General features: G+C 35.3%; 2 protein-coding genes, 2 long non-coding RNA genes and 1 pseudogene across 11 annotated transcripts; 4 read left to right on the top strand and 1 right to left on the bottom strand.

Annotated features, from left to right (window-relative positions):
• Positions 1 to 892: 892 nt before the first annotated feature.
• On the top strand, positions 893 to 4,375 carry NUC (C2H2-like zinc finger protein). The gene is made up of 3 exons (XM_088215491.1): positions 893 to 1,855; positions 2,075 to 2,471; positions 3,009 to 4,375. Exons 1-3 carry the CDS (start codon positions 1,741 to 1,743, stop codon positions 3,937 to 3,939), a joined length of 1,443 nt encoding a protein of 480 aa, XP_088071617.1. The 5' UTR covers positions 893 to 1,740; the 3' UTR covers positions 3,940 to 4,375.
• Positions 4,376 to 7,899: 3,524 nt separating this feature from the next.
• Positions 7,900 to 11,736, top strand: LOC110811970 (S-adenosyl-L-methionine-dependent methyltransferases superfamily protein). 8 transcript variants are annotated; one of them, XR_015817698.1, is made up of 4 exons: positions 7,900 to 8,641; positions 10,655 to 10,765; positions 10,864 to 10,981; positions 11,112 to 11,736. XR_015817698.1 is itself a non-coding variant. In XM_022038601.2 (2 exons), the coding sequence occupies exons 1-2, from the start codon at positions 7,974 to 7,976 to the stop codon at positions 10,671 to 10,673; spliced, it is 687 nt and encodes a 228-aa protein (XP_021894293.1). In that variant the 5' UTR covers positions 7,900 to 7,973; the 3' UTR covers positions 10,674 to 11,025. The 8 variants fall into 8 exon arrangements, 2 of the variants coding, with proteins under 2 accessions (XP_021894293.1, XP_021894294.1); XR_015817697.1 differs by having other exon boundaries at positions 10,655 to 10,981; XR_002539231.2 differs by lacking the exon at positions 11,112 to 11,736 and having other exon boundaries at positions 10,864 to 11,025.
• LOC110811971 (homeobox-leucine zipper protein ATHB-52 pseudogene) lies at positions 11,170 to 11,718 on the bottom strand (annotated as a pseudogene).
• A 3,021-nt stretch (positions 11,737 to 14,757) lies between the features above and the next one.
• LOC148266664 (uncharacterized) lies at positions 14,758 to 16,531 on the top strand. The gene is made up of 3 exons (XR_015817479.1): positions 14,758 to 14,989; positions 15,234 to 15,330; positions 16,308 to 16,531. It is a non-coding gene; the product is annotated as an uncharacterized LOC148266664 (long non-coding RNA).
• Positions 16,532 to 20,537: 4,006 nt separating this feature from the next.
• On the top strand, positions 20,538 to 21,798 carry LOC148266663 (uncharacterized). The gene is made up of 2 exons (XR_015817696.1): positions 20,538 to 21,312; positions 21,437 to 21,798. It is a non-coding gene; the product is annotated as an uncharacterized LOC148266663 (long non-coding RNA).
• Positions 21,799 to 27,319: the final 5,521 nt, after the last annotated feature.

Genomic DNA, 27,319 nt, shown 5'->3' with positions numbered 1-27,319 from the left:
CCCATTACTAATTAACATTTACCAAACCTTCCCATCAATATATCCACCGATGTTTATATATGTGTATATATAGAATTTTTTTTAGGAAAATAATTAGGATGAGATGCATATATATCTATATATATATATATATATACATATGGATGAAAGAGAGCAAGTGGGCAACAAATCTAAAATGAATGTGAGTTAAGCTACAAACACACACTGTCATCCGGACGATTATTCCCTTTTACATGTTTGCTTCGTCGTTTCCTTTGGAATTTATCTCCTCATTACAGTTGGGTCATGTGCATGGCTGAGATTTTGTCACACAACCAAACTGATCGCACGCATTTAATTAACCTTCCTCCTTAATTAATTAAGTAACTAAAAACCCTCTTACCAATAATTAAATGTGAATGTTAATTACTACATATATGTATATATGTGATATCCAATCAAATTGACATGGTTTTCAAAGTTCTTGGGAGTTTTGACTGGTAGAAGACAACTGGAAGATTTTATATATAATATATGTGTATATATGTAAAGTTTTCGTGGAAAATGAGATATATGGGAAAAAGTACCAAGTTGGCAGTGATTAAAAATGGAGGCATGGCATCATTTTCTTGTCACTTCACTCACACCCATATTTAGAATATACATTTTTCTTCACAGCCCCAACATTTAATACGTTGTCATTTTTCATATATGTTTTATTTAAGTTGTGGAAAGAATTAGGCTTACAACACTGTTCATAATTCGTGGACGTACTCTACTCTCAAACAAATTTTAAGCAAAATTGTTGGAGGAGGGATTGAATATAATGTGTTCTGTTCTTATATACAGACACCCACACACGCACACACACACATATATATACATATATATATACATATTAACCTATCTACTTATTAGATGTGTGATACACCCATATAGATATATAATAGAACAGGAAAGAGTATTCACAGTTGAGTTGATTTTTGACTTACACAGTTCTCAATTGATTACCTATTAGGTAGTAGACATTTTTATGGGAGGAAATATGTAATATGAAATAGAATATTGATTATACAAAAGGGTTAACTTTAAAATGTGTTATATACATATATATATTTATATATACAGGGGTTTGGTCTTCCCAAGTAGTCCATTATTTAAAAAAAAAAATCAAATTAAGCAATTAAAAATTAAGAGATTAAAAATTAGAAAAACAAAAAGCAAACAAATTATAGGATAATCATTCCAAATGCAAAAGCATGGAGACTAGCTTTCTTCCGACCTCATCATATGTGTCATCATGCACATCTTCCTCTCCCTACACACAAACACAGATATGGATTTATTTGTACATACTGTTTGTACAACTACTCAGAACTCCTCTCTCTCTCTCTCTCTCTCTCTCTCTCTCTCTCTCTCTCAACTTCAACTTTTCACCGCCTCTCCAAAAAACAGAAGAAAAGAAATATATTTTTAGTATTTTATTCTATATTCTAAAAGCGGGGTAATTTAATTACTACTCGGACAACTTACACAGACATAGATCCATTCTTTTTCATATATCATCTACCTAGCATTGTTAGGGTTCTCTACCACCATAACAATCAAACTATGCTGCTCTGATACAGCTCTTTGAGTTTTCTCTACATCTTCAACATAAATCTCATAGCTACCCACCTTGTTTGTGTTTTCACTTGACTCTTCTAATATATACAGAAACTGATCAAGTCAAGTCAAGTCAGAAAACAAAAGCTTGTACAGATGTTAGAGAAGATGGCAGAAGCTGAGGCGATCTCAAGTAATTTAGCTCAAAACCCGATTGCAGGATCCAATCCTCCTGCTGTCAAGAAGAAGAGAAATCTCCCAGGGACCCCAGGTTCATTTCTTAATTCATTGCCTAAAAGTGATCAAGAAAGAAAAAAAGTTTTATGCTTAAACTATATATCATTCTTACCCCTCTGTATCTCTCTTCTATATTATTTGTAATGGGTATATTCAAAGTTGTATATTCTAGCTCATCTATGTTTATAAATCAAAAGTTGATTCCGTATGGAAAAACGGGTTAACCTTTTTTTTTTTTTTTATATATATGTAGATCCTGAAGCTGAAGTCATTGCGCTGTCGCCAAAGACTCTCATGGCAACAAACAGATTCTTATGTGAAATATGTGGCAAGGGCTTTCAAAGAGATCAAAACCTGCAACTTCACCGACGAGGCCATAACCTTCCATGGAAGCTGAAGCAGAGAACTACAAAAGAACCCAGGAAGCGAGTCTACGTCTGCCCAGAAAAAACCTGCGTGCATCACCATCCTTCAAGGGCTCTCAGCGACCTTACTGGAATCAAAAAACATTTTTGCAGGAAGCACGGCGAGAAGAAGTGGAAGTGCGAAAAGTGCTCGAAGCGCTATGCTGTGCAATCGGACTGGAAAGCACACTCCAAGACATGTGGTACTAGAGAATACAAATGTGACTGCGGTACTCTATTTTCGAGGTAATAATAATAATAATATCTTTGCCATAGATATAACCGGTTCATCTTCCGTTTTTAAATATTAGTTAAGCATTTATCTTTGGAGGAAATTAAGGTGGGTAGTGAGTGAATAAGACATGAAAGTGATTTTTGTGGTTGAAGAAACTTTGTCTGTGTGATAGACTATGACTTTCTTCATGCTACAGCACAAATTCATCAACTCAAACAAGAAAATCAAAGGGGAAAAAGAAAAAAAAAGAAAGGAAAAAATTAAAAAGAAACCTGAAAGTGATTTTTGTGGTGGTGATACATATTTGTCTGCATGACAGGCAATATATTTCATCATCGCTCTCTATCTGTTTAAAGCAATTAAAAGTTCATATGGTAATAAAGACAATATATAATATATGTATATTGTTAGAAAAACACATAGGATAAGATTATTCTTTTTCTTGGAATTTATTTGTGTTAATTTAGCTTAACTTTATTTGGGTACTGGCTATGCTGAGTATCAAGTGTACTTATACTTCGTATATATGTACGTGTATCTGTGAGCAGGCGAGACAGTTTCATCACACACCGGGCCTTCTGTGACGCCTTGGCTGAAGAAACCGCAAGAGTAAATGCAGCAACTCACCTAAACAGCTTAGCCACAGGCAATCTGAATTACCATCTTATGGCCGGGGCACAACTAGTGCCTGGTATGGCACAGCATTTCTCCACTATCTTCAAGCCAATCTCAGGCAATGTCGATTCGATGGAGCAAACAAGACACGGACTGTCCTTGTGGATGAGCCAAGGATCCCAAGCCCTCGAAACAATAACCAATAATGTTCAAGAAATCAATCAAATTGGTTCGGCAAGCTCAGGGTCAATATTTGGAACTGGTGTGGACCCACTAGTTCCCTGCTCCAATCCTCCACCGTCTGATTATCAACTAAATTGGGTTTTTGGAAACAAGCTAATTAATCCTTCAACTGCCACCCATGAAGAGCTAACAAGCAGCACGACTTCACTGCCTTTAAGCAGTGTTAATAGTAATAAGGAAGGGACAGGAAGTCAAACAGTGAATGTTCCATCTCTGTACACCAATCAACACCAGTCAATATCCCATCACACACATAGTATGTCAGCCACAGCTTTGTTGCAGAAAGCTGCCCAGATGGGTGCAACATCGACTGACCCAATATTTCTAGGGAGTTTTGGATTAAAGTGCAGTAACAGTCAGGGACAAAAGAGTAATAAGCACTGTGGATTAATGTATGGTTCAAACCCTACAGATCATCATTTGGATCAGAACTCAACAAACAACGATGATATTTCAACATGGAACCAGCTGCAGATGTACCCTGCAGCAAAACGCCGACACACGCTGAGTACTCATGATCAAGATCAAGTTGCAGCAGGTGGAGGGGAAACAAGGGATTTCTTAGGGGTTGGTGTACAACCTGCCATCTGTCATCCACCATCAATCAATGGCTGGACCTGATTACATGGGCTTTCTTTTTTCTGGGTGGAAAGCAAAGTTGTTCTTGAGGATAATAAAGTGCAAAAGAAAATTTGAGAATTTAGTATTTGGAAACTTTGCAAGAAGGGAAAAGGTATGATTGAGCGGGTGACGGAGGGGGTAAAAAGCTTGGTTAGAAAAACTATTGAAGAGTTGAAAGAAGGGAGATCCATGCATATTCTGTTGAAGCCCTGAACGCTTTTTAAAAAAATGGTGGGGCTTTAGTTTTAATTTTGAGATAAAAGGAGTGTGGAGTAGTGGGAGCAAGCAAGAAACTCTTTTAAGCTCCATTATTGCAATATTGTTTCATCTCTCTCTCTCTCTCTCTCTCTCCCCCTCATGTGCCTCTTGTCTTGTCAAACACTGGAATTAAAAGACCATTTCCAGTGGCAAATTAAAGCTTTTGATTCTGGTACAAGTAGGCATTCATATAGGCCTTTTGTTTAAAATAAACCAATTAATTAATGTTATAGCCTTTCCATCCTTCAATATTCTATATCCATGGTGCGTGCGCGCACGCACACACACACATCTATATATAACGCAAGATTTAGCAATATATATTTATCATATATTGCACACAGGAAATGGAGGGAAACCATCTAAGTTTCCATATATTCTAGTAGATAACATTCTATATAATATCATTATAGACTTCCTTCATCATGAGTACTACTAATTTATCATTATATATACGTAGAAATAAATATTAGTAGTAATCTTGAGAAGATTTAATGGTGTTCATGAAGTTCACAAATTGCCTTGTGATTATAGGCATCATATACGGGGGGGTGAATAGGTTTTTATGGCTTGCCCTATATGTGGTACAGTCCCGACATGAGGAAAAGAAAAATGAGAGTGAAAAGGAAAAGAAGGAAAGTGTACTAAAGCGAAAAAGAACCATTATTCTTTTGCACTATCTCTCTTCTTACTAGATCAAATTTATGTTGCTTTTTGCCATCATCATTGAATCAGAACAATTCCTAGCAACATATGTACACAAATACTCACAAAGGACCCCCCCCCCTCATATATATATACATGCATATTGCTGTTTGAAAATCAGTAATCACATCAAATTTTGATAATAACCAAGACCCAGTTAAATCCTAGCTTTTGTCACAGTTATGATCCAGTAGTACTATACTACATATACATTATGTGATTGTACGTCTCAAGAGAGAAAAGAAGACGATTGTCATCATATCATTCCTCAATGTCCTCATCATGCATTTCATGTTAAAATGACTTTTTTTGGGCAGTGCCCAAAACGCGGTGTGGGGTGTGTTTCTCCTAGTATATTGGATAAGAGAGTTGTTTCATGGCTTATTTGCTTCAACAGAATGTTTCATGGCTGAACAAGTACATAATATTTGAGACGCTTATGTATATATACATATATATATATATATGTGACTCACTGACCCCATCTCTTCAATTATTAGTTTTGCTTCTCATATATATATATATATATATTTGGAATGTTAATTTGCATGCATGTGATTGATTTGACTCCCCGACCCCATGTTGATTCAGTATAAGTTCTTGTTTCACTAGCTTTGCCGATGCATATGACTAATGGCCCCCAAGGTGTTCCATGTCTGTATTATGATTAGCTCGTGTAATATACATTGTCTAATTATTAGAAAAGTAACACGTTACATTTTTCTTTTTTTTTTTTTCACCTCTAGCATTTTTGGCTGGTACTGAGATGATGTTATATTAAAATTTCATTCTTGTAACGCCATGAATAATAATCAAATTCAGATGATCAAGATAATAAATGTACCTATCAATTTGACTACTTATTTTCGAGTCATTAGACTTTATTTTTTAAATTTGACATCTATCCTATATAAAAAAAATTAATTAAACTGTGTTCTTCTTAGTAAAGTTTGAATAAAAATTGTATTAGTTTCCAAAATATGCTTAATAGGAAAGAATCCAATCAATTTAACATAAAGAGAACTTAGTGTTTCTACCCAAATACTTAATGGTTCCCCTTTTACCCATATCCCTATTTGACGATTATATTTCTAAACCACAAAAAAAAAAAAAAAAAAAAAAAAAAAAAATTATAACAAATACAATTTCATCACTAAAGATAAATCTATGCAAATAGAAATTAGTTTGTATAAAGCTTTGTTAGCAAAAATCTTCCGAATACCATTTTAAAGGGCTACCTTAAATAACAATTGTAATTTTAGAGTAGGAAAGAAGTGAACTGAGTCACAAGTGATCTCATATGTTTATCTCGTGATCAATTTGAAATAACACAGAGATATACAAGTTATTTAATTAATAGATATAAATTTTATGCTAAAAATCGTTAAAATTTATTAAAAACTTAAAATAGTAGAGTGGTTGTGATCATAAAGATAATGAATTATTCTATTAAAAGAGATATACAATCAATTGAGTTGAAATTAGTATTAATTTTTATGATTTTAATATTTATTATTAATTTTATAACATAATAAATAGAATATAATACCGCATTTTATATTAAAAACACTTTTACATAAATTTTATTAAATATTTATTGTTTTTTCACAATAAAAAATTATTGATTAAAAATTATTTTATTAAAGCACTTTTACCAAACCGGGTTAGAGTGAAATAAGTCTTCAATTTTTATTTTTATTTTTTTCTTTATTGTCAAAATAGCTAAGATGGAAAAGGTCATATATGTGGGATGAATTTGTAAAGCCTCCACTTATTTGCCTAAGAAATAGGCTTGGCAACAATTTAAGTGTCACATGGGCTTTGCTTAACTAGTAAGGGATGGGTGGAAGTAAACATTGAGACAATAGGTCTCATAAATAGTACTACAACCTAAAATTTATTTAAAAGTTTACACTTTATTTTTAATTTTTAATTTAAAAAAGAAAAACATATTTGATACAATATTTAAAAAAAAATTTAAAAATTTATCAAAAGTAATTTCAAAAAATTTAGTGAATTTCAATTTTCACTTATATATATATATATATTTTTTATAATATCAACTTTTATTATTTCAATGATATCAAGGGAAATTAATTATAATTAAAGAATGTAAAAACTTCAAATGACCTATGAAAAATCTCCCCGCCCCCCCCCCCCCCCATACTTTACAAACATATACAATATAAAAGCGGTTCATATACTTTGTAGGCCATGCAACATTAGAAAACCTTTTGGTAAAGTTAAATTTTGATAATATATATTTTTTTCTTCCTTTATTAAAGTTCATTCAAATCAAAAATAGGCAAAACCCAAAAAGAATGAGGGAGTATTACATTTTACTCCACAACATTCTTTCTCTTTTTCTTGAAATTAAATCACCTTACATCTAGTAGTAAAATTTAAAAATGTTATGAATTTGTTTCTAAAATTGTACTTACTTAAAAAATAATGGCTAATTATGTGAAGATAATTTTTTTAAAAAAATTGATGAAATGATAAATTTTAATTTTTATTAGTTGAAAAGTTCCAAACAGAATTCCATACAAGACCATTTTTTATACGTTTTTAATTGAGAATTTTCACAATCAACCTAAGAATTATATGGAATCAATTTATGAAGTTATATCTAATTTAATTTAATTATTAAAAAAAAGTACGTGTGTGTATCAACAATACATTTCAAATCCTGATTAAATTTGAAACATAATTTTTTAATGTTTATACGGACTTAAATTGTATCATTTTAGATTTGAAGAAAATAATTGGATAGATGTAGCATTATTTAAATTTTAACTGACGGTCCCTTTTTGCTAAATAAATTCTTCCAGGCCCACATTTAATAAGTGAGCCCATTAGTCCTAAATCCTAAAGTTTCCAAGTTATTGATGGGCCCGGTTACTAGATCCAATCTACCCGACCCGCCCCACCCGTATTCGTATAAGCCCATTTTGACCCAAACATTAAAAAACAAAAAATAAATAAAAACCCAAACAAAACCCACGGTGACACAGGACAAGTCACAGGCACACAGCAAGACCGGAGACTGTAGAAACAGAGACGACGGGGAAATGAAATTTACGGACTCACCAGTGGTAGAGCTGTCGGTTCGCGGCGTGGACCTCTCCCTCCAGCAAGACAATGGCTCCATGCACGTCGGCACCTCCGTCTGGCCCTGCTCCCTCGTCCTCGCAAAATTCGTCGACCGCTGGGCCCCACCCGCTCCGGACACGACCCCACACGGTCCCTACTCTCACCTCCTCGACTTCCGCGCTCGCCGCGCCGTTGAGCTCGGCGCTGGATGCGGAGCTGCGGGGATGGCTTTTCACCTTCTCGGCCTAACAGACATCGTCCTCACGGATATTGCTCCGGTCATGCCCGCCTTGAAGCACAACCTGAAGCGCAACAAGCGTGCCCTAGGAAAGGCACTAAAGACGTCAATCTTGTACTGGAACAATCGCGAACAGATCAGGGCGTTGAATCCGCCGTTTGATCTGGTAATCGCCGCCGATGTGGTATACATCGAAGAATCCGTAGGACAGCTGGTGGGGGCCATGGAAGCGCTCGTGGCGGATGATGGTGCTGTGCTTTTGGGTTACCAGGTGAGATCGCCAGAGGCCGATAAGCTGTTTTGGGAATTATGCGATAGCGTTTTCGTTATCGAGAAGGTTCCTCATGAGGACTTGCACCCCGATTACGCCTATGAAGAGACGAATGTGTATATACTGAGGAAGAAGAAGTAGGGTAATTTTTTATACTATTCTTATCACTATCATTCTTAATGAAGTATGAAGAAACTCACCTGGAAAAAAAATGGAAATGAATTTAATTAATCTGATAGATAACAGTTTGTATGTTGTGATTGAATACTGATAGATGTCTTGAGCTGATTAAATTAACAAGGCTGTCTTTTTTTCTTATGCGAAGTGGCTCTGGCTGTGATGTGTTTGGAGTAATCTTCTATTAGACCTAAAAAAATGGTGCTATTTTCCCTTTTTTTTTTAAGAACGGAAAATTAGAGGAACTGGTAATTTCTTTCTGTTTAAATATGTTCTTGTGTTCCATTAAGAAAAGGAAAACACCTGTTATTATCCTTGCCATCTTTCTTGTTATGAATGTTGTTTGTGAAAAAGTTGTTTGAACACGAAAGTGTTGGATTAAATGTAAAAACAAGAGTTAGTTGCTTTGACTTCAGTTTTGCTCTTTCTTTGATAGTGCACCATATACAACTTTACACGTAGCCATGTAAAATTGAAACTCTGCCTATAAGCTGTTGGGATTCTTTTAATTTTCTTATGCATCTTCATTCCTGTGCTTCATAGAAGTTGGAAGTCCATAATATCCGGACTATCCGTGGGTTTGATTGTATGCTGTGGGTGTGTTGAGCTTTCTACAAGCAGACTCAACAAGACATTTCTTATTCTTTGCCATTGTAGTTATATCTTTTTTCTCATTAATGACATTTATTTTTCTATAAAGAAAACATGTTCAATTGGGACTTGGGTGGTTTATTCAAGAAATACATGTGCATAATTCTACATGTAAAGGCTTTGATATTTGTTTCTGTATTTGTGGGGCTTTCTTTGACTTTGATTTATAATTGCAGAGGTTGTCATTTTATTGCATAAATGAACTTTACTTATAAACAGTGGCGGAGCTTGTATTTCAACAAAAAAAAAAAACAGTGGCGGAGCTTGAACTTCAATTTTATTAACTAAGATAAAATTCTTAGAAAAAGTCAAATCTAAAGGAGATAATTAATGAAATATTAGGTTAAAAACTTATTAACTGTTCAACTAAAATTTGTTAAGGGCTGCTTGACGCACTTTTGGAGACTTGAAGTCAGAGCTAAAATTCTCAGCAATTTCCCTCTCAATATGGACCACTAAACTATCTGCAAGAAATTCATCTTCCAGTACATATACAGGATATGTGGAAAGCTTTTACTATAAAAAGTATTTGGTATGCATAGGAAATATTGGAATGAGAGCCATCTTATGACTTTTTATTTTTCCCTACCTTTGGATGTGATAATTGTTATTTCTTTTTAATTGTTTGAAGCTCATCACAAGGGACTGAAATCCAGTTTTAGGATAGACCTTATGTTTGAGTCTGCAGACTTGAACCCACAACCTCCAACTTAAGGAGTTTTGGCACTACCATTGCCTGTTTCTAGTTCTGCCACTCTCAAGAGAATATACATGAAACGGGGGTTGCTCATTCAGATTCCATACCCAACTAATATTGTGTTTCATTAGAAATAGAATCAGTATCATTTTGAAAATGCAGATTTTCTGTCATTTTCAAAGCTGAATTTTTTAACTTTTAAACATGAATATATTTTAATAAACTTCAAGCCCTTGGTAGTATCATTTCTGCAGAGACTTACAGGGTGAGTAGTTGTAAAATTTAAGTTTGTCTATTTAATTTATCATTTTTGTATTGTGCCACAACTTTCTTAGAAGTAAATGGTGTTCCAACTGGGGAACCTTTCTGGTTGAAAAAGGAAATGATGTTGTGAACTTATGCATAGATGCGTCCAAGTAAACAAATTGTAGAGATGTGATATGTGGGCCTGATTGGATAGTTGTAGACATGCATGCATGGGAATATAATGGTATTAGTGCCCAGTAGAAAGTGGAAGGCTGCCTTTGGCAACTTGGAGCTCAACTTGCTCATTAATTGGACAGAGATGGCAGACGTTTTTCAAAGGCTTATCCAATTGGCTGACCTTCATTTTGTCTTTATTTAGTGTTGATGTAGGAGAGTAATGAAGTGGGACATGGCTTGACTGCTGTCGAGGACGATGAACAAGTCTAACTGGCTACCTTTATTTGTCTTGGCAAGGCAGACGCTGGCACAGGTACTGAATTGCAAGTGCAAGCGTTCTCTCAGTTTGTCTTACATAGTTTTCAACTGACAAGAGTCTGACGTGGGTTGTAGATACTGAAATTTGAGCAGGTTAGGTTTTGAACCTCATGGCCGCCGCGCTGGTTAAAAAGTGCATTTTCTGTATGATTAGTGGACTCTTTCTGTAAGTTATGGGAGAATGGGAAGACAAAGTTGGAATTCACACAATGTACTGATACTGAAATCAAGTCAATTAATTTAATTTACTGGGTATTTCTTAAATAGCAATGATTGTTTGAATAACTGCTGATGGAAGCACTAAATCAAATACATTTATCTATATATCTCTTTTATTTTAGAAACAGGGAAAACAACTTTCAGAAATCGCCTAACTGCAGTTACAGGAGCATAGTTAAGTCATTGAGGTACCGCCGAGCAATCCAACAGATTGTTGACTGCCCCAATTGTGTGCGGTTGTCCTTGAGGGCCAATTAGACAAGAATAAAGTTCCTCCACTATAAATATGCTATCATCATTATGACTAAAAGTCATGTTGGCAGGACAGTTTGAGCTTGCATGATCTTCATCAATGCAACTTGAGCCTGAAGGAAGACGAATGGCAGCAGATGGGTTAGATTGAAGCAGCATCGATCGAGTCGTGTCTAGCTGATGCCTGAGGATGTCAACTTCTTTCTCAAGCCTTGTCTTTTCTGCCAACACATTGTCCAGCTCAAGCTGAAGGGTCTTGTAATCAAGCTCTATGGTGTGTGTTTTTTGCCTAGCTCTCCTGTTTTGGTACCAGATTGCAACCTTCCTTGGCGGAAGGCCTAACATTTGGGCAAGCTTAAGCTTCCTCTCTGTGTTGAGATTATGATTAGTGTTGAAACTTTTCTCCAAAAGCATGAGCTGGTCTTGGGTGAGTCGTTTGTTTTCCTGTTTTTGGGTTGAATGCGAATTAAGATCCATTTGTAGACGGAGGTGTAAGATCAGTTTTTCTCATAGAAGTATGCACAAATGTAGGGAGAGCTCGGAATTTACATTTTTATAGAAGAATAAGTGGAGTTTAAGAGTGCGTGGGTGGGCGGCGGGGCCTTGTCATGGTGTCTACTCATGGGTTTGGGTCAAACGGGTCCAGAGGAGATCAGAAGGTTCTGAAAGAAGTGTCAAACTAGAGGGGCTAAGAGAAAATGATGTTTCAAGTTTCGGGGAAAATGTAAGTATGGTTTTTGTTATTTTGTGATTGCTGCAATTTCACATAAAATGACATTCTAAGCTGCTTCTGCATAATGTCTCGCTTGGGACTTGGAAGTTTCATCATGCCAGAGCTTTCTAGTTCTTTTGCTGATGAATCATGTCTTCTATACAATACAAATATAAAGATATTACTGAAAAATGGAGTAAAAATTTTATGATTTATAAGAAATTTTGGAATTTTTATGAGGATATATTAAGATTTTTTTTTTCACTCTAGCTTTAATCTGACTTTGATGGAAAAGAACAAAAGTTAAGGAGTGTTATGATGCATCTAATTTTTTTATAAAAAAAAAAATTGCAGAAAAAAGCCTAAAATAAAAAATCTCTTAGACTACTCTATGTTTTTTTTTTTTTTTTTTTTTTCATGGTTTTAACTTTTTAAGTGATAAATAAAATATTATTTTGAAAAGGTTATTAAGTAAAATAACCAATAATTTTAAAAATTAAATTCTAAGGATTTTTTTAATTGAAATATAAATTGATAAATAAAATGTTTTTTGAAAAATTTATTTGGTAAAATTATCCAATAATTTTAATAAATTCTTAATTAAAATATAAATAAATTATTATTTTTATTATTTTAACTTTTTTTTTTTATTTTAAAGTCTGACTATACACATGAATTCGGACGGGTGATACGTTTATATTTTTATAAATTGAAGGTTAAAGATTGGGCTTCACTTTAAAATTTGTCCCCTTGGTGTTGGACTTGAATAAAAATATAAATTCTAATTTTATTAAATAATTTTCGGTTGTAATGTTAAATTAATATAACCAATTACAGAGTTGAGATTTCAAGCTAATCACATGTAATTTTTTCTTGCATATATATTTTTTTACATTATTTAAGTTATCGTTTTATTAGTCAAAAAGCTAAAAGAAAAATTATTCGTTACATTATTTTTCTTATTTATATTACTTAAATTTAATTTATCTGTAAAATAAAACTACATGATGACAAAAATGTTATTAATATTCTAAAAATTCAGGGTTGAATGAGCATCTTAAGTATACCAAAAGTCACAAACAATGAGTGCTCTTAAAATATTTTTACTGTTTAACATATTTGACTTAGAAACTTTTAAAAAGAAATCAAAGAAAATTTTTAAGAATCAAAAGTATAAAATATTTTATCATTATAAAGAATTTAAGAGTGAATCAAAATCACTCGACAATTTCAGCTTCCCTTTTCATCTTAAAATCCCTCAATGTTCCAATACAGACGGAAGTTTTAAGCTACTCTAAAGCAAAGCAATCAAAAGTGAAAAGAGAAAGAAGATGACGATGCAAAAGTTAGTTGATGTAGGATCCACTTCATGTTCTTTAAACGAGGAGACTTCAAGGAGACCGATACGACTGGTGTATACAGATGAATGTGAGAAGTTCAAGACAGACTCATAAGCTATTGATGCCCTTCGCCAAGTGAAGTGTCCCCTAGGTGTCGTTTATATATGTGGAAGACCTTGTCAAGGCAAGAGCTTTATATTGAATCAGATTTTTTACATTTTACTTGCAAAACTATATAGTATTATATGTCATTTTGCTCTTTTTTGTTGATAGTGCAGATTGTGTTATCACTTCGTGTTGGGTTCATCATTGCTATGGGAGGAACAACTGTGTAAAAGGGAAAGAAAAAATGCACAAAAAAAATTTTAGTTTTATTGCTTCTTCGTTTATGAGTTTCACATGTATTTGTACTAATTTTTATTTTGTTGGATTTTGAACAAATATATAATTAATTATATAAATTAAGGTAATTTTAAATTAATTAATAGTAAATAATAACAATAATCTCATGTCCAATTGATGTACAACCGAAAAAATAATAATAAGTAGATAATAATTACAAAATTAAATAAATACATGATTTTACGTGAAAAATTCTTTAGCATGAAAGAAAAAACTACGAATTAAATTCTGAATCAAATTTACTATCAACGAAAATAAATATAAAGTAATCCACTAAGAATTAAATCTAAAATAACAAAAAATTAAAATCTTTTTCTTACGCAGAACTTAGAGCATAGAAATTGAAATTAGAATTTACTTTCATGAGAAAAAGATAAAATCAATAATGTAATTGATGATGACATCAATGGTGAGAGAGAATGACAACCACTTCTTTCTCTTGGCCCCCACTCAATATATATATATATATATATATATCTTATCTTTCTCTTTTCTCTTTTTTCTCTCTCTTTCTTTTCATACAACCTCTCTTTTTTCTGAATTTTTCTTCTTCTTCACTTAGATCTATATTTTTTTGCTCTACTTCTCTCATTTTATAGGTAAAGAGTAGTTGTAGCACCCAGAAAGGAGGAGAAAAAAAAAAAAAAAAAAGGGGCCACGTCAGCAGCCCCGGTTAGCAGTCCCGGCCAACCGGGGCCTGCCACGTGGCAAGACCGCGTCACTCCGAAAGGAGCCACGTTGGCGATCCGCGTGGGTGCGATCCGACGGCCCAGATCAATCGCGCGATCGGACGGCCCAGATTCAATCGCACGGACGGCCCAAATTCAATCAAAAACGAACGGCCCAGATTAAAACGAAATGAACGGCTGAGATCAAAAGGCAAGGGGTTATAAATAGAACCCCCACACCAGACCACAAACCCTAGCCGCCCGCCGCTCGCCGGAGAAGACGAACCAGAGGCCGACCGCCGCCACCCGCCGCCGCACCGGGGAAATTTCTGACCGCCGATCGAGGTAAATTTCATACCCCCGACTCGTTTTTCCCCGTTGATTCCTCCTATGGCCAAATCGAGGCCGAAATCCCGGCCAAACGGCCGGAATACGCGGCCGAAGCCCAGCGGCGCCGCCGCGCCCCCTCTCGGTTTTTGCCTCCGACGAGGCCCTTCCCGGCCTCTGTTCGATGCAATTTTTATATCACCGTGATCACCATTCTTTTCTCTACAGGTTGACCGAAGCCGAATCACCAAAACACGAACCTCGCCGGAGAGCCGCCGTACCCGAGAGCGCCGCCGCCGGTAAGCTCCGTTTTTCCGTGATTTTTTCGGCCCCCCGAGGGTCCTAGGGTTGTTTTCTGACAAGGACCAATGCGAGTGTGGCCGAATTCAGCCGAAAACGGCCGAAAACAGCCAACCCGAGGCGACTCGCCGCCGCCAGCGGTGGCGCCGTCGCCGGAGCACGGCGGAGCCGCCGTGCCGGAGTTGCGATTTGGGCCGAAAGAGGCCCTGGGCCTAATTTGGGTTTTTTTTGGAACACGTGCAGGTACTGTTAGTGTGTTTCAGTTCCCCGGAAAAAATTCAGGGAAAATTAGGGACGGCCTGCAGGCGCACTGTGAATCGTATTCGGATCCCGAAAACAAGTAAGGACCCCTCACCCTATTTCCTATCACGGTATTAAAGTTCAAAATGATAAAACGGTATTTCTTGAATTAACGAATGTGTGAAATTGCTTAAGGTGGCTAATGGATCCCGAGTCTAGTGTGATTGGTGATTTACTGTTATTTGGCCTGTTTACAGCTTTAAATGCAAAATGAGGTTTGATGTGTTTCATTTTATAGTTTCGTGTGCATATTTTACTGTTTTATTGATTATTGGTTGAATGAGATGCTGACCGAGGAAAAGGAAAATAAAAGATTATGTAAATGGGTAATTGTATTATGGGGGTCAGTCTGACTAGATATCCTGGGAGATGGTGGACGGACCGGGTCCGTAGGGAACCCTACCGGGATTGTGGTCGCACATGCCGGACGGGGTATGGAGATCTTATGGTTTTGGCGCCCATACCGGACGGGGTATGGGGACGGCCCGTTTCACCCTCATACCGGACGGGGTATTGAGGTTTATGGTTTTGGCGCCCATACCGGACGGGGTATGGGGACGGCCCGTTTCACCCTCATACCGGACGGGGTATTGAGGTTCATGGTTTTGGCGCCCATACCGGAAGGGGTATGGGGACGGCCCTGGAAACTGATTATGAAAGTTAAAGGTTAACGGGTAGCGGAACCCCTATGGACCCCCACGGATACTAGTAGGCTGGTAAATGAGAAAAAGATATGTTGTACAATGATTGAAATTTCAAGGGGCGTGATAAGTGTTATGTTTTACAGCTTATATTATTCAATGATTATGATAATGTTATTGTTTTTCTTATATTGTTTTCATAAATTCCACCGAGGTAAGTGGAGGGTAAAGGTTTTCATGTTAATAAACGAGTTTGTTGTAAATTATGCTCCATTGGTCTTTTGTGTTTTTCTACCCACCTTTACCTCCGTGACGGTGAGATATCGTGATGTTCTTACTGGGCTAGTGTAGCTCACTCCTTATTTAACCATTTCAGATCAGGACATGGTTCCCGAGCCCGTTCCGCAGGAGGACGACGAAGGGGATGCCTAGAGACTCTGTAGTCATACTCATAGTTTTATTTTCGAGTTTCTCTCTTAGTTAGTTTAATCTTTTATATTTTAAGTACGTTTTTGGTTTTTTTCCGTGTAAGGGATGTTAACTGAAATTTTGATCTCGCTTCCGCATTTGATATATTTAAATACTCATTTCATTTTAATATTTCCGGGGCCGTTACAGTAGTAGTTTAAAGTAACTTCTCCATTCAAAAAATTCTCCAAAAATCATGCCGTATTATCTTATTTTCTTATTGAAATCTTGCAAGTTTATCTTCACCTCCGCGTTTGAGAATTTTTTAGAAATCTAAATTTATCTTTAAATAAGTTAAACTTAACATGTTTCTTTTGTCATTCTTCATATTTGGAGTAGAGATTTTGAAATGCTCTTCAATTTTAAGCTTAAAAGTTGTTGTTGTTATTCCTCTTCCTTCCTTTAAACCCCTCTATTCCCATTGAAAAGATTAATTTTTTTTTATTTATAATTGTCTGCCGCATTTTATATTAGTGCCAAAAAATAAAATAGAGAAATGTGAATTTTTCTGTTGGGGGTGGGGGAACTGAGGAGTGCGATGGGGTTGATTATGTACTTTATAACACGTGTTTTTATGTTTAACATAAATGAGAAAATAAAAAATGCTCTAACAACATAGTTGCCATGTGCTGATTCAGCTATACTATTTTATGCAGCAAACATCATTGACAGAGTGGAAATCTGCCTTTTTGTATGCATAGACTATATTACGTGATGAATTTTTGAATGATCAATTGGGTAACTGGACCAAGTAAAATATTATAAAATTAACCCTAAATGATGAAATGCAAGTACTATTACTTTTGAGTTCGTTGCCAGATAGTTAGGAATTGGTGATATCTCTTAGTAACTCTGTTCTAGACGGTGTTTTGTCTTCATTCATGGTAAAGAATAGTTTCTATAATGAGGAGATCAGAAAAAAAGATATGAGTATTGATACTTCACAAGCCCTTGTCACATAGAGGAGATGTATAATTAAAAGCAGAGATATTAAAGGATGCAGTAAAAAAAAATTAGTTGTTATCATTATGGCAAAGAATGACATGAAACAAAACTGCAGAATTTAAAAAAAAATAGAATAATTAGAAAAAAACAAATGATCAAAATACTACAACAGTTATAACTGATGATGAGGAACTATTTGTACTTTTTTTTTGTTGAGGATCATTATCATGTTATTGATCTTGATATTAAGTGGGTTGTTGATTCAGCAACATCCTATCATGCTATACCAGGAGGTATGCCTTTATTATGTATAAAGCATGAAACTTTGATAGAATAAAGATGGATAATACAAGTTTTGCAGATATTATGGGTATTGGTGATATTTGTGAGTAGACAAATATTGGTTGTACATTGACTTTAAAAAATGTACGATATGTGCCTGATTTACGCCTAAATCTGATTTCTACACATGCTCTGGATCTTAATTGTTATTACTATTCATTTGGTGGTAGAAAATAAAAACTCATCAAAGAACCAATTGTGGTTGCAAGGGATAGATTGTGTCACACTGTACAATACTCAAGTGAAGATAATTAGAGATATTCTGAATGCAGCAGAAGAAGATGTTTTGTCAGACTTGTGGCATAGGAGGTTGGCTCATTAAGTGAGGAAAAATTGCAGATTCTAGCAAAGAAGTCTTTTATTTCATTTGTCAAAGGTACGAGTTTAAATTCTTTTGATGATTATTTATATGGTAAGCAACATAGAATTTCTTTTAGTAATTCTTTTAAAAGAAAAATAAATATACTTGAGTTAGTTTATTATGATATATGTGGTCCCATTGATTTTGAATTATTAAGTAGTAGTAAATACTTTATTACATTTATTGATGATGTTTCACGAAAAGTTTGGGTGTTTATTTTGAAGATAAAAGATTATATTCTACCGTGTTTCAAGCAGTTCCATACTATGATAGAAAAAGAAAAAGGAACATTTTTAAAGTGATTTTGCAGTGACAAATGTAGCGAATACACTTCAAAAAAAAATTAAAAATTATTATTTACAGCATAAAATCGGACATAAAAAGATTGTTCTAGGTACTCATCAACACAATGGTGTTACTAAAAGAACAAATAGAATCATCCTAGAAAATGTCAGATGCTTGCTAAAAATGACTAATCTACCAAAGCCATTTTAGGGTGAAACACTCTATACTGCCTGCTATATAATGAATCTCTCTCCATCAGCTTCTTTAAATTTTGATATTCCTAATAAAAAGCATGGTCTGGGAATGATATTAGCTACTCTCACTTAAAGGTATTTGAGTGCAGGACATTTGTGCTTGTGTCTAAGGAGCGGAGACATAAACTAAATGACAAGACTATTACATGCATTTTTCTGGATTATGAAAATACAGAGTTTGAGTGAAGACATAAACTAAATGACAAGACTATTACATGCATTTTTCTGGATTAAGAAAATACAGAGTTTGAGTATAAGTTATGAGATTCAGTGAAGAAAAAAATCATCAGGTCTAGAAATGTAATCTTTGATGAACACAAAATATTGTTGGATTTTGATATATAAAAAAAGACTACAAGTGAAGATATTCATTTTCCTACACTAATTCCTCTTGCAATAAAAAATGTCAGCAATGAAAGAGATATAAGTGATTATGTGTCATCATCAGTAAATATAAATGATGATGTTGAACAGGAAGAATAGTCCCCTCCACCTCAAATTGTTGAAGAACCTTAGGTTAAAAAGTAAAAAAGAATACATAATTTATCTACTAGATATCTCAGTTCTAAATATATTACAATTACTGAAGATGGGGAGCCATAGAGCTTCCAAGAAATGCAGAATCACAAAGAAAAAGTTAGTGGATAAATATAATACAACAGAAGATGAATTCTTTAAAAAAGATTCAGACTAATATAGTTAATATAGTGACCAAAATTCATAGCAAACATCAATTCTGCACCAAAAAAGAGAGAGTGAGGAGAAATTGAGAAACATATGTGTGGAAATAAACGAGAGATAAAATTTCAAGTTTTCAAAAATTTTTCTGAGTGAAAAAGTTGGTTTACACTATTATTCTTGTTTATAAAATGAGAGGAGTAAGAGCTGGAAAAATAGATCAAGCGGAGGTAAAAAAATTAGAAAGAGAGAGGCCATGCAGAAAAAAAAAAAGAAAAAAAGAGAGAAAGAGAAAAGAAAGAGAAGAGAAATAGAAAGGTGTGTATATATACATATATATATATATATACACACACAGAGGTTGAGTGGCAGAAAAAAAGAAAAAAGTATTTGTCATTTTCTCTCATTAATGACGTCATCGATGACGTTTTCTTAAGAAACTAACTTAATTTTGTTTTTCTTTTTCTTTAAATTCTACACAAAGAAAATATATATATTTTAATTCTTGATGAATTACTTTGTATTTATTTATATTACTAGTCAATATAATTTCGAATTTTATCTGTAATTTTTTTTTTGTACAATAAAGAACTTTTTATATAAAATTTTATATCTATTTAATTTTAATATTATAATCTGTTTATTATTTTTATTGGATTGTATATTAATTAATTTAATTTATATAATTAATTTTATCTCAATTCGAGATCAAATAAGTGCACCCGTCAAAATCGTCATTTCCACTAACTCTCAGACGGGTTTTCCTCCGAAGAGATCTTGATTAAGAACTTGTGGTAAGTTATAATACCATTAAAATTCAAGAAGTCCCTGTTCCTCACTTTCAGTCATTCTTGAAAACCCAAAGGAATTCACCCACAGATCCAACATATTAAGAGCAGCAGACATAAATAATTAAGCTTTTCAATTCCCGTTTCCCACATCTGCTAAATTAATCCAGCAGGGGACCAAACAATAATTTTTCCTGATAAATAAGATATCTGACTGTTAAAATATTTGAGATTAAATTATGTAGTAAAAATTGATTTTGAGGTAAGATGAATGGAGAGTAAAATAAAGTTATATGAACTTGGAAGATTAAAGAGAAAAGATAGAAAAGTTGTAGTGATCAATGGACTTTTAATTAAGAAAATTGGCACATTAACCCCTTTCTTCTCCAGCATATTAAATATACATACACCCCTACATATACATATATATATATATATATATATATATATAGTCTGCGTTGCCAACTCCATCTTTTCCTGTTTCTTCTTCTTTCTCTTCCCTCTTACTTCCATTTTCTTTCTCTTCATCTTCACCGCCGTTCTTTATTCTTCTTCTCTCATTGTCCAAAGGCTTCGCCAGGTCCTTCATTTCTCTATTTCTCCACCACTATTTTATTTTCTTATCATCATAGCAAATCTAGGTTCTTCCTTCTCCACTGTCATTCTCGACCCTTCATTTTTTTGACACCCCCTCTTAATTTGTAATTTGAATATATTTTCTTAATTCCTCAAGTTTTTTTTTTTTTTTTTTTGTCTGAGACTGCTTTAGTAATAATATCTGCTAATTACTCCTAAGCGCTCATGAAGTATAACTAAATTTCACATTAAGATTGGATTCTTGGGTAATGGTAGGGTACAGTTTATAATTGTTGGATCATCTTCTTTTGGTTGCAAGTCGGACAATATCCTTCTAAGCTACACTCCTTACCGAAGGAAGTCTTGTTGCTTCTTTTTCGAGCCATCTCTTTCTCTCTCCAAATATTTTTTTTTCTCATTTTTTCATTTGGTGCTGAGAGTTCCGCCATTAAAGCTTGTATGCCAGTTCCCACGAGAAATCGTCAACCTTGTACTTCTCCTGCTCGCTTTTTCTCACGGGAAGAAACCCATCACCCATAAAGCTCACTCACTCTTCTCCTATATATATCCTGTTGATTCCTCTTCTTCTCTTCGCTGTATCCTCCGTTTCTTCTATAATGGGGAACTTGAAGAAAAGGACGATGATGCTTCCATACATTTTATGTACAGTCTATCTTCTTCAATGTAAGTTCCTTGTACTTGCGATTCTAGACCCTGTTGATTTCTTGGCTCTGCAATCGATCTGAAAGTCGCTCAATGACTTGCCTGACTCTAATCTCTTTGCTTCCTGGGACTTCACTTCGCGGAGACTACTACGACGGTGATAGAGTGCTCGAGCTCAATCTGGGTGATCCTGCCGGGTTGATAGGTCGACTGGATCCTTCGATCGGGAAGTTATCTGCATTACCAGAGTTTTCAATAGTCCCTGGTCGGGTCTTCGGTCTCTGCCCGCAATCACTATCGGAGTTGGCTATAAGCCGGAATTACCTCACCGGTCAGGTTCAGGCGGTTACAATCAGCTAAAAGGACGGATTCATCTGTCAATCGGATCGTTACCGGAGCTATCCAACGCTATTCTCAGCCACAATCATTTGACCGGTTTATCTCGACCTCAAACATGTCCAAACTATCTATCTTCAAACAAAGAATCATCTATTGAGACATCCATAACTTTTTTCTTACCCTTAGTGGAGCTTAAGTGCTCATATATATATATATATATATACATACGTGATAACGACCTTGTTTAATTTCTCCCACAATAATCAACATATACTTAATTTAATTATTAATTATTATTAACTTTATTTAATGCACAACTAAAACTTAATTAAAAATCTTAATTGGGCATGCATGCTTTTGGTGACCTAATTTTATAATTATTTAATTAATCATATTTTTGGGCATTATTTGCTCCGTCTATCATACTCTTTTGTGCTCAACAGGGATTCATGTATGGTCCCTAACTTAATTCATTCTCTTTCTCTTGAAAATTAAGGATATATATAATGGGTATATTATATATAAATTAATATATATATATATATATGTGTGTATCTGATTCATCTTTCTGAGAAAGGGATATCGATGGTGTTGCTTTAGCTTTGCTTTTCCAACCCATTTAAAAAAAGAATCTTTTTTTTTTTTTAATTTTCTTAATTAATTAATAAATTTATTAATTAATATAATTATAATTGACAATGTTTTGCATGGGTAAGTCGTACATTACCACTTTTTGGACGATAGTTTGTAATGCTCTTAATTTGACTGCATAAATTACTATTAATAGTCCAATTTACGTAAAAAATAATAATTAAGATGTGGGTATAACTATTCTTCTCAATCTCTTGTTTTTTTTTTTTAGGATTCATCTGGTTTGAATATTTTTGTTTACTTTAATTTTAATTTTGAAATATTATTCTTGATGTCTAGAATTTCAACATAATAAAAAAATATTTTAATTTTTATAAGACATTTAGTTTAAATGCAATAAAATTATAATTAAATTATAAATATAAATATTATAGGAGCATATATAAACTGAAAAATTTTAAATTTTTATTAAAAAATTATAAAATAAAATTTTAAAGTAATTAATTATTTAAAATTTATAAACTCATTTATGCTCTTAAAGTATATAGTAAATTTTTATAATTGAATTATCATTCAATAATAATAGAACTAAAATATAATTAAAAAATAATTAAATTATGTTATTTGATTTAAACTAAGAATTATTCATTCAATATATTTATTATATTTCTTAAAGATATATATACGAGGCTAAACATAATTAATCTATTGTAAACAACTATTATAATGTTCTACTTATTGCATTTGACTTTAATATATTTTAGTAGTTAGTAGTATATTTATTAACATCTAATGGAATAATTTTAATATTACATACAAATTAACAGATTTTATATATTTTTTTTATCAAACTTAAATAAAATATTTATTAATAAAAATTCACGACATAATTGAAGTAGAAGCTTCAAAATAAAATGTTTATTTAAAACATTAATAAAAATTTAAACATATATCACATAAATTTTAAAAAAATAATTATTTTTATATAAAATAAGAAAATAACTAATCAATCGATATCTGTCTCTTTTATTTGTCAATAACAATTCTAATAAAATTATAATTCAACAAATTAAACATATAGAAGTCTTTTTTTTATTATTATAATAGTTATTTTATTATAACCTTCTAATGTACCATTATTCAGCAAGTAAAACAATCAATTATATCTCTTATTTTTTAGTTAATTTTTTTTATTTTAATTTTTTAAATTAGAAATGATTAGAAATTTAAATTAAGAGCGAAATTAATTTTAATAAAGCACGAAAAGACATATATATATATAAAGAACATTCTAATAATTAACTATAAAATATAAAATGGACCATGATATAGGATACAAGAAAAAACCATAAAGATATGTATATATAACACATAAAGATATGTATATATATATATATATGTATGCATAGATGAGATAAAACCAACATGACAGGATGCACTTCCACCTTATTTTTTTCCCCTTTCTTTATAGACATTAATTTGTTTGATTAATTACTATTTGATGTGATTCACCCAATAAATGATAGTTACAAAATCCAATTTAATATGTGTATGCATATAAAGTAAATGTGTTATTACATATATCTTGGTCATACATTGTAAAGAAACCCAACTGGATAAAGATAAAATTTAATGTTTTCATTAATTTTCTCTTTGTATATTGTGCAAAAGACCTTGAGTGTATTTATACATGCAGGGGAAAAAGAGAAAAACGAAAATGTAATCTTTGAAATGTTCTGAGACCTACAACTGTCCACTATAATAACCTAACCATTTTAAAACAGAAAAAATTTTGGCTCTTCATTTTAGGTTATTGATTTGGACGGTCCACATGTCCATCATCTTATGATTCTTTAATTTTTTACCCACCCCTCAAGATGAAGCTCATTTACTTTCTGACTCTTCGAACTTCTCACGCTTCTAAGCTATTTGTGTTTTCTTGTTGCAAGTGCTTCATCTTGAATAGAAGTCAGTGATGTTGTAGCGCCCGGAAAATTAAAGAAGAAGAAGAAAAAAAAAAAAAAAAGGGGGGGGGGGGGCACGTCAGCAGCCCCAGTCAGCAGACCCAGTAAGCAGTCCCGGCCAACCGGGACCTGCCACGTGGCAAGACCACGTCGATCTGGGACGGGCCATGTTGGCGATCCGCGTATGCGCGATCGGACGGCCCAGATCAAACGTGCGATCGGACGGTCCAGATGCAATCGCACGGACGGCCCAGATTCAATCAAAAACGGACGGTCCAGATTAAATCAAAATGGACGGCTGAGATCAAAAGGCAAAATGGTATAAATAAGACCCCCACACCAGACCACAAAACCCTAGCCGCCTGCCCTCGCCGGAGAAGACGAACCAGAAGCCGGCCGCCGCCACCCGCCGCCGCACCGGAGGGATTTCCGACCGCCGATCAAGGTAAATTTCATACCCCCGACTCGTTTTTCCACGTTGATTTCCCCTGTGGCCAAATCGGAGCCAAAATTTCGGCCAAACGGCCCGAAAACACGGCTGAAACCCAGCAGCGCCGCCGCGCCCCTTCTCGATTTTTGCCTCCGATGAGGCCCTTCCCGGCCTCCGTTTAATGCAATTTTTATATCACCGTGATCACCATTCTTTTCTCTACAGGTTGATCAGAGCCGAATCATCAAAACACGAACTTCACCGGAGAGCCGCCGCACCCGAGAGCACCGCCGCCGGTAAGCTTCGGTTTTCCATAATTTTTTGGCCCCCCGAGGGCCCTAGAGTTGTTTAATCGCAAGGATCGATGCAAGTGTGGCCAAATTCAGCCGGAAACGGCCGAAAACGGCCAAACCGAGGCGAATCGCCGCCGCAAGCGGTGGCGCCGTCGCCGGAGCACGGCGGAGCCGCCATACCGGAGTTGCGATATTGGCCGAAAGGGGCCCTGGGCCTAATTTGGGATTTTTTGGAACACGTGCAGGTACCAGTAGTGCGTTTCAGTTCCCTGAAAAAAATTCAGAAAAAATTAGGGACAGCCTGTAGGCGCACTGTGAAGCCGTGTTCGGACCCCGAAACGAGTAAGAACCCCTCACCCTATCTCCTATCACGGTATTAAAGTTCGATAAATGATAAAACGGTATTCCATGAATCAACGAATGTGTGAAATTGCTTAAGGTCGCTAATGGAGCCCGAGTCTAGTGTGTTTGTCGGTTAACTGTTATTTGGCCTGTTTTACAGTTTTAAATGCAGTATGAGGTTTGATGTTTTCATTTTACAGTTTCGTGTGCATATTTTACTGTTTTACTGATTATGGATTGAATGACTTGGGTATTGATGCTGTATGTTGTCTGTTTGGCATAAATTACCGTTTTGCTTGTTTGTATGTGGATTGATAATGCTGACTGAGGGAAAGGAGAATGAAAGATTATGTAAATAGGTAATTGTATAATGTGGTCAGTCTGACTAGATATCCTAGAGATGGTGGACGGACCGGGTCCGTAGGGAACCCTACCGGGATTGTGGTCTCCCATACCGGACGGGGTATGGAGATCTTATGTGTTTTGGCGCCCATACCGGATGGGGTATGGGGACGGCCCATTTCACCCTCATACCGGACGGGGTAATGAGGTTTATAGTTTTGGCGCCCATACCGGACGGGGTATGGGGACGGCCCTGGAATACGATTTCAAGCGTTAATGGTTAACGGGTAGCGGGACCCCTATGGATCCCCATGGATACTAGTGGGCTAGTAAATGAGGAAAATATGTTGTGTAACGATTGAATTACGAAAGGCTTGATAAGTATTATGTTATACAGTTTATATATGATTTCATGATGATGATGATGTTATTGCTTTCGTATATTGTTTTTATGAATTTCACCGAGGTAAGTGAATGGTAAATGTTTTATTATTGAAAAAAGGATTTGTTGTAAATTATGCTCCATTGGTCTTTTTTGTGTTTTCTACCTACCTTTACCTCCGTGACGGTGAGATATCGTGATGTCTTTACTGGACTAGTGTAGCTCATTCCTTATTTAATCATTTCAGATCAGGAAGACATTGTTCCCGAGCCGATTCCGCAGGAGGACGACGAAGGGGACGCCTAAAGACTCCATAGTCATATTCGTAGCTTTTACTTTCAAGTTTCTCCTTTAGGTAATTTGATCTTTTATATTGTGAGCACGTTTTTGGTTTTAGTGTAAGGAATGTTAATCGAATTTTTGACTTCGCTTCCGCATTTGATATTTTTAATATACATTTCATTTTAAATTTCCGGGGCCGTTACAGTTGTATCAGAGCCGCATTTCCTCGAACCCATCCCTTACACAATAGTGCCTTAGAGAAATACTCACCGATATATCGTTACTCAATCATTCCTTGTGAATGCAGGTACACGGGAATGAGGAGAGGAAGGCCCCCACTAAACCGAGCGGCCCCAGATAATTCACTTCGGGAGGATTTAGATAGACTATTCGAGATGGTGGAGGCTCTCGTAGCTGCCCAGCGAAGGCAAGAGGAGAGAAGGGAGTTACCGGGACCTCCTCCGCTAGCGCAGGTTGAGCCCCCGCTACAGCAGGCTGATCTCGAGCCACCCCGGCAGGAGCCTGTTCCTCCACAGTACCACCCGGCACCACAGCCGCGGTACGACCCGGTACCACAGCCACAGTACCAACAGGTGCCGCCACAGCACATTCCAGTGCCCCCACCACATCAGCAGGCGCCACCACAGGGTCCCCCAGTTCACCCTCAGCCGGCCCCAGTCCCTCTACCTCGGGACCCCGCTCCTTCCTTGATCGACCCCGGCTTCATAGAGAGGTACAGAAGACTGAACCCTTCTACTTTTTCAGGGGGATCCTCTTTCGAAGAGGCCCAATACTGGCTGGCAGAGACTGAGAGAGCTTTTGAGACCCTGGGAGTAGTTCCTGAGCAGAGGGCTGCCATTGCCTCCTACATGCTGGTAGGGGAAGCAGTACGCTGGTGGGAGCTCAAGCGGGCCACCCTGCCTACACCAATTACTTGGGAGCAGTTCCTAGCGGCTTTCCATGCGGAGTACCTCCCTAAACACATCCAACATCTAAAGGAAATGGAATTTGCTCAATTGGTCCAGGGAAATATGACAGTGTCGGAGTATGCCCGTAAATTCCT

Source organism: Carica papaya, chromosome 3, assembly GCF_054855325.1.
Source record: "Carica papaya isolate Zhongbai chromosome 3, ASM5485532v1, whole genome shotgun sequence".
Taxonomy (NCBI): domain Eukaryota; kingdom Viridiplantae; phylum Streptophyta; class Magnoliopsida; order Brassicales; family Caricaceae; genus Carica; species Carica papaya.
Note: the sequence above shows the minus strand (reverse complement) of the source record. Positions and strands in the feature narration are given on the sequence as shown.

Bases quoted from the DNA above. Each gene is read 5' to 3' on its own strand.
- NUC (XM_088215491.1), top strand. From the start codon at position 1,741: ATGTTAGAGAAGATGGCAGAAGCTGAGGCGATCTCAAGTAATTTAGCT. The intron at 1,856-2,074 runs GTTCATTTCTTA...ATATATATGTAG, and splicing joins AAATCTCCCAGGGACCCCAG to ATCCTGAAGCTGAAGTCATT. The intron at 2,472-3,008 runs GTAATAATAATA...ATCTGTGAGCAG, and splicing joins TGCGGTACTCTATTTTCGAG to GCGAGACAGTTTCATCACAC.
- LOC110811970 (XM_022038601.2), top strand. From the start codon at position 7,974: ATGAAATTTACGGACTCACCAGTGGTAGAGCTGTCGGTTCGCGGCGTG.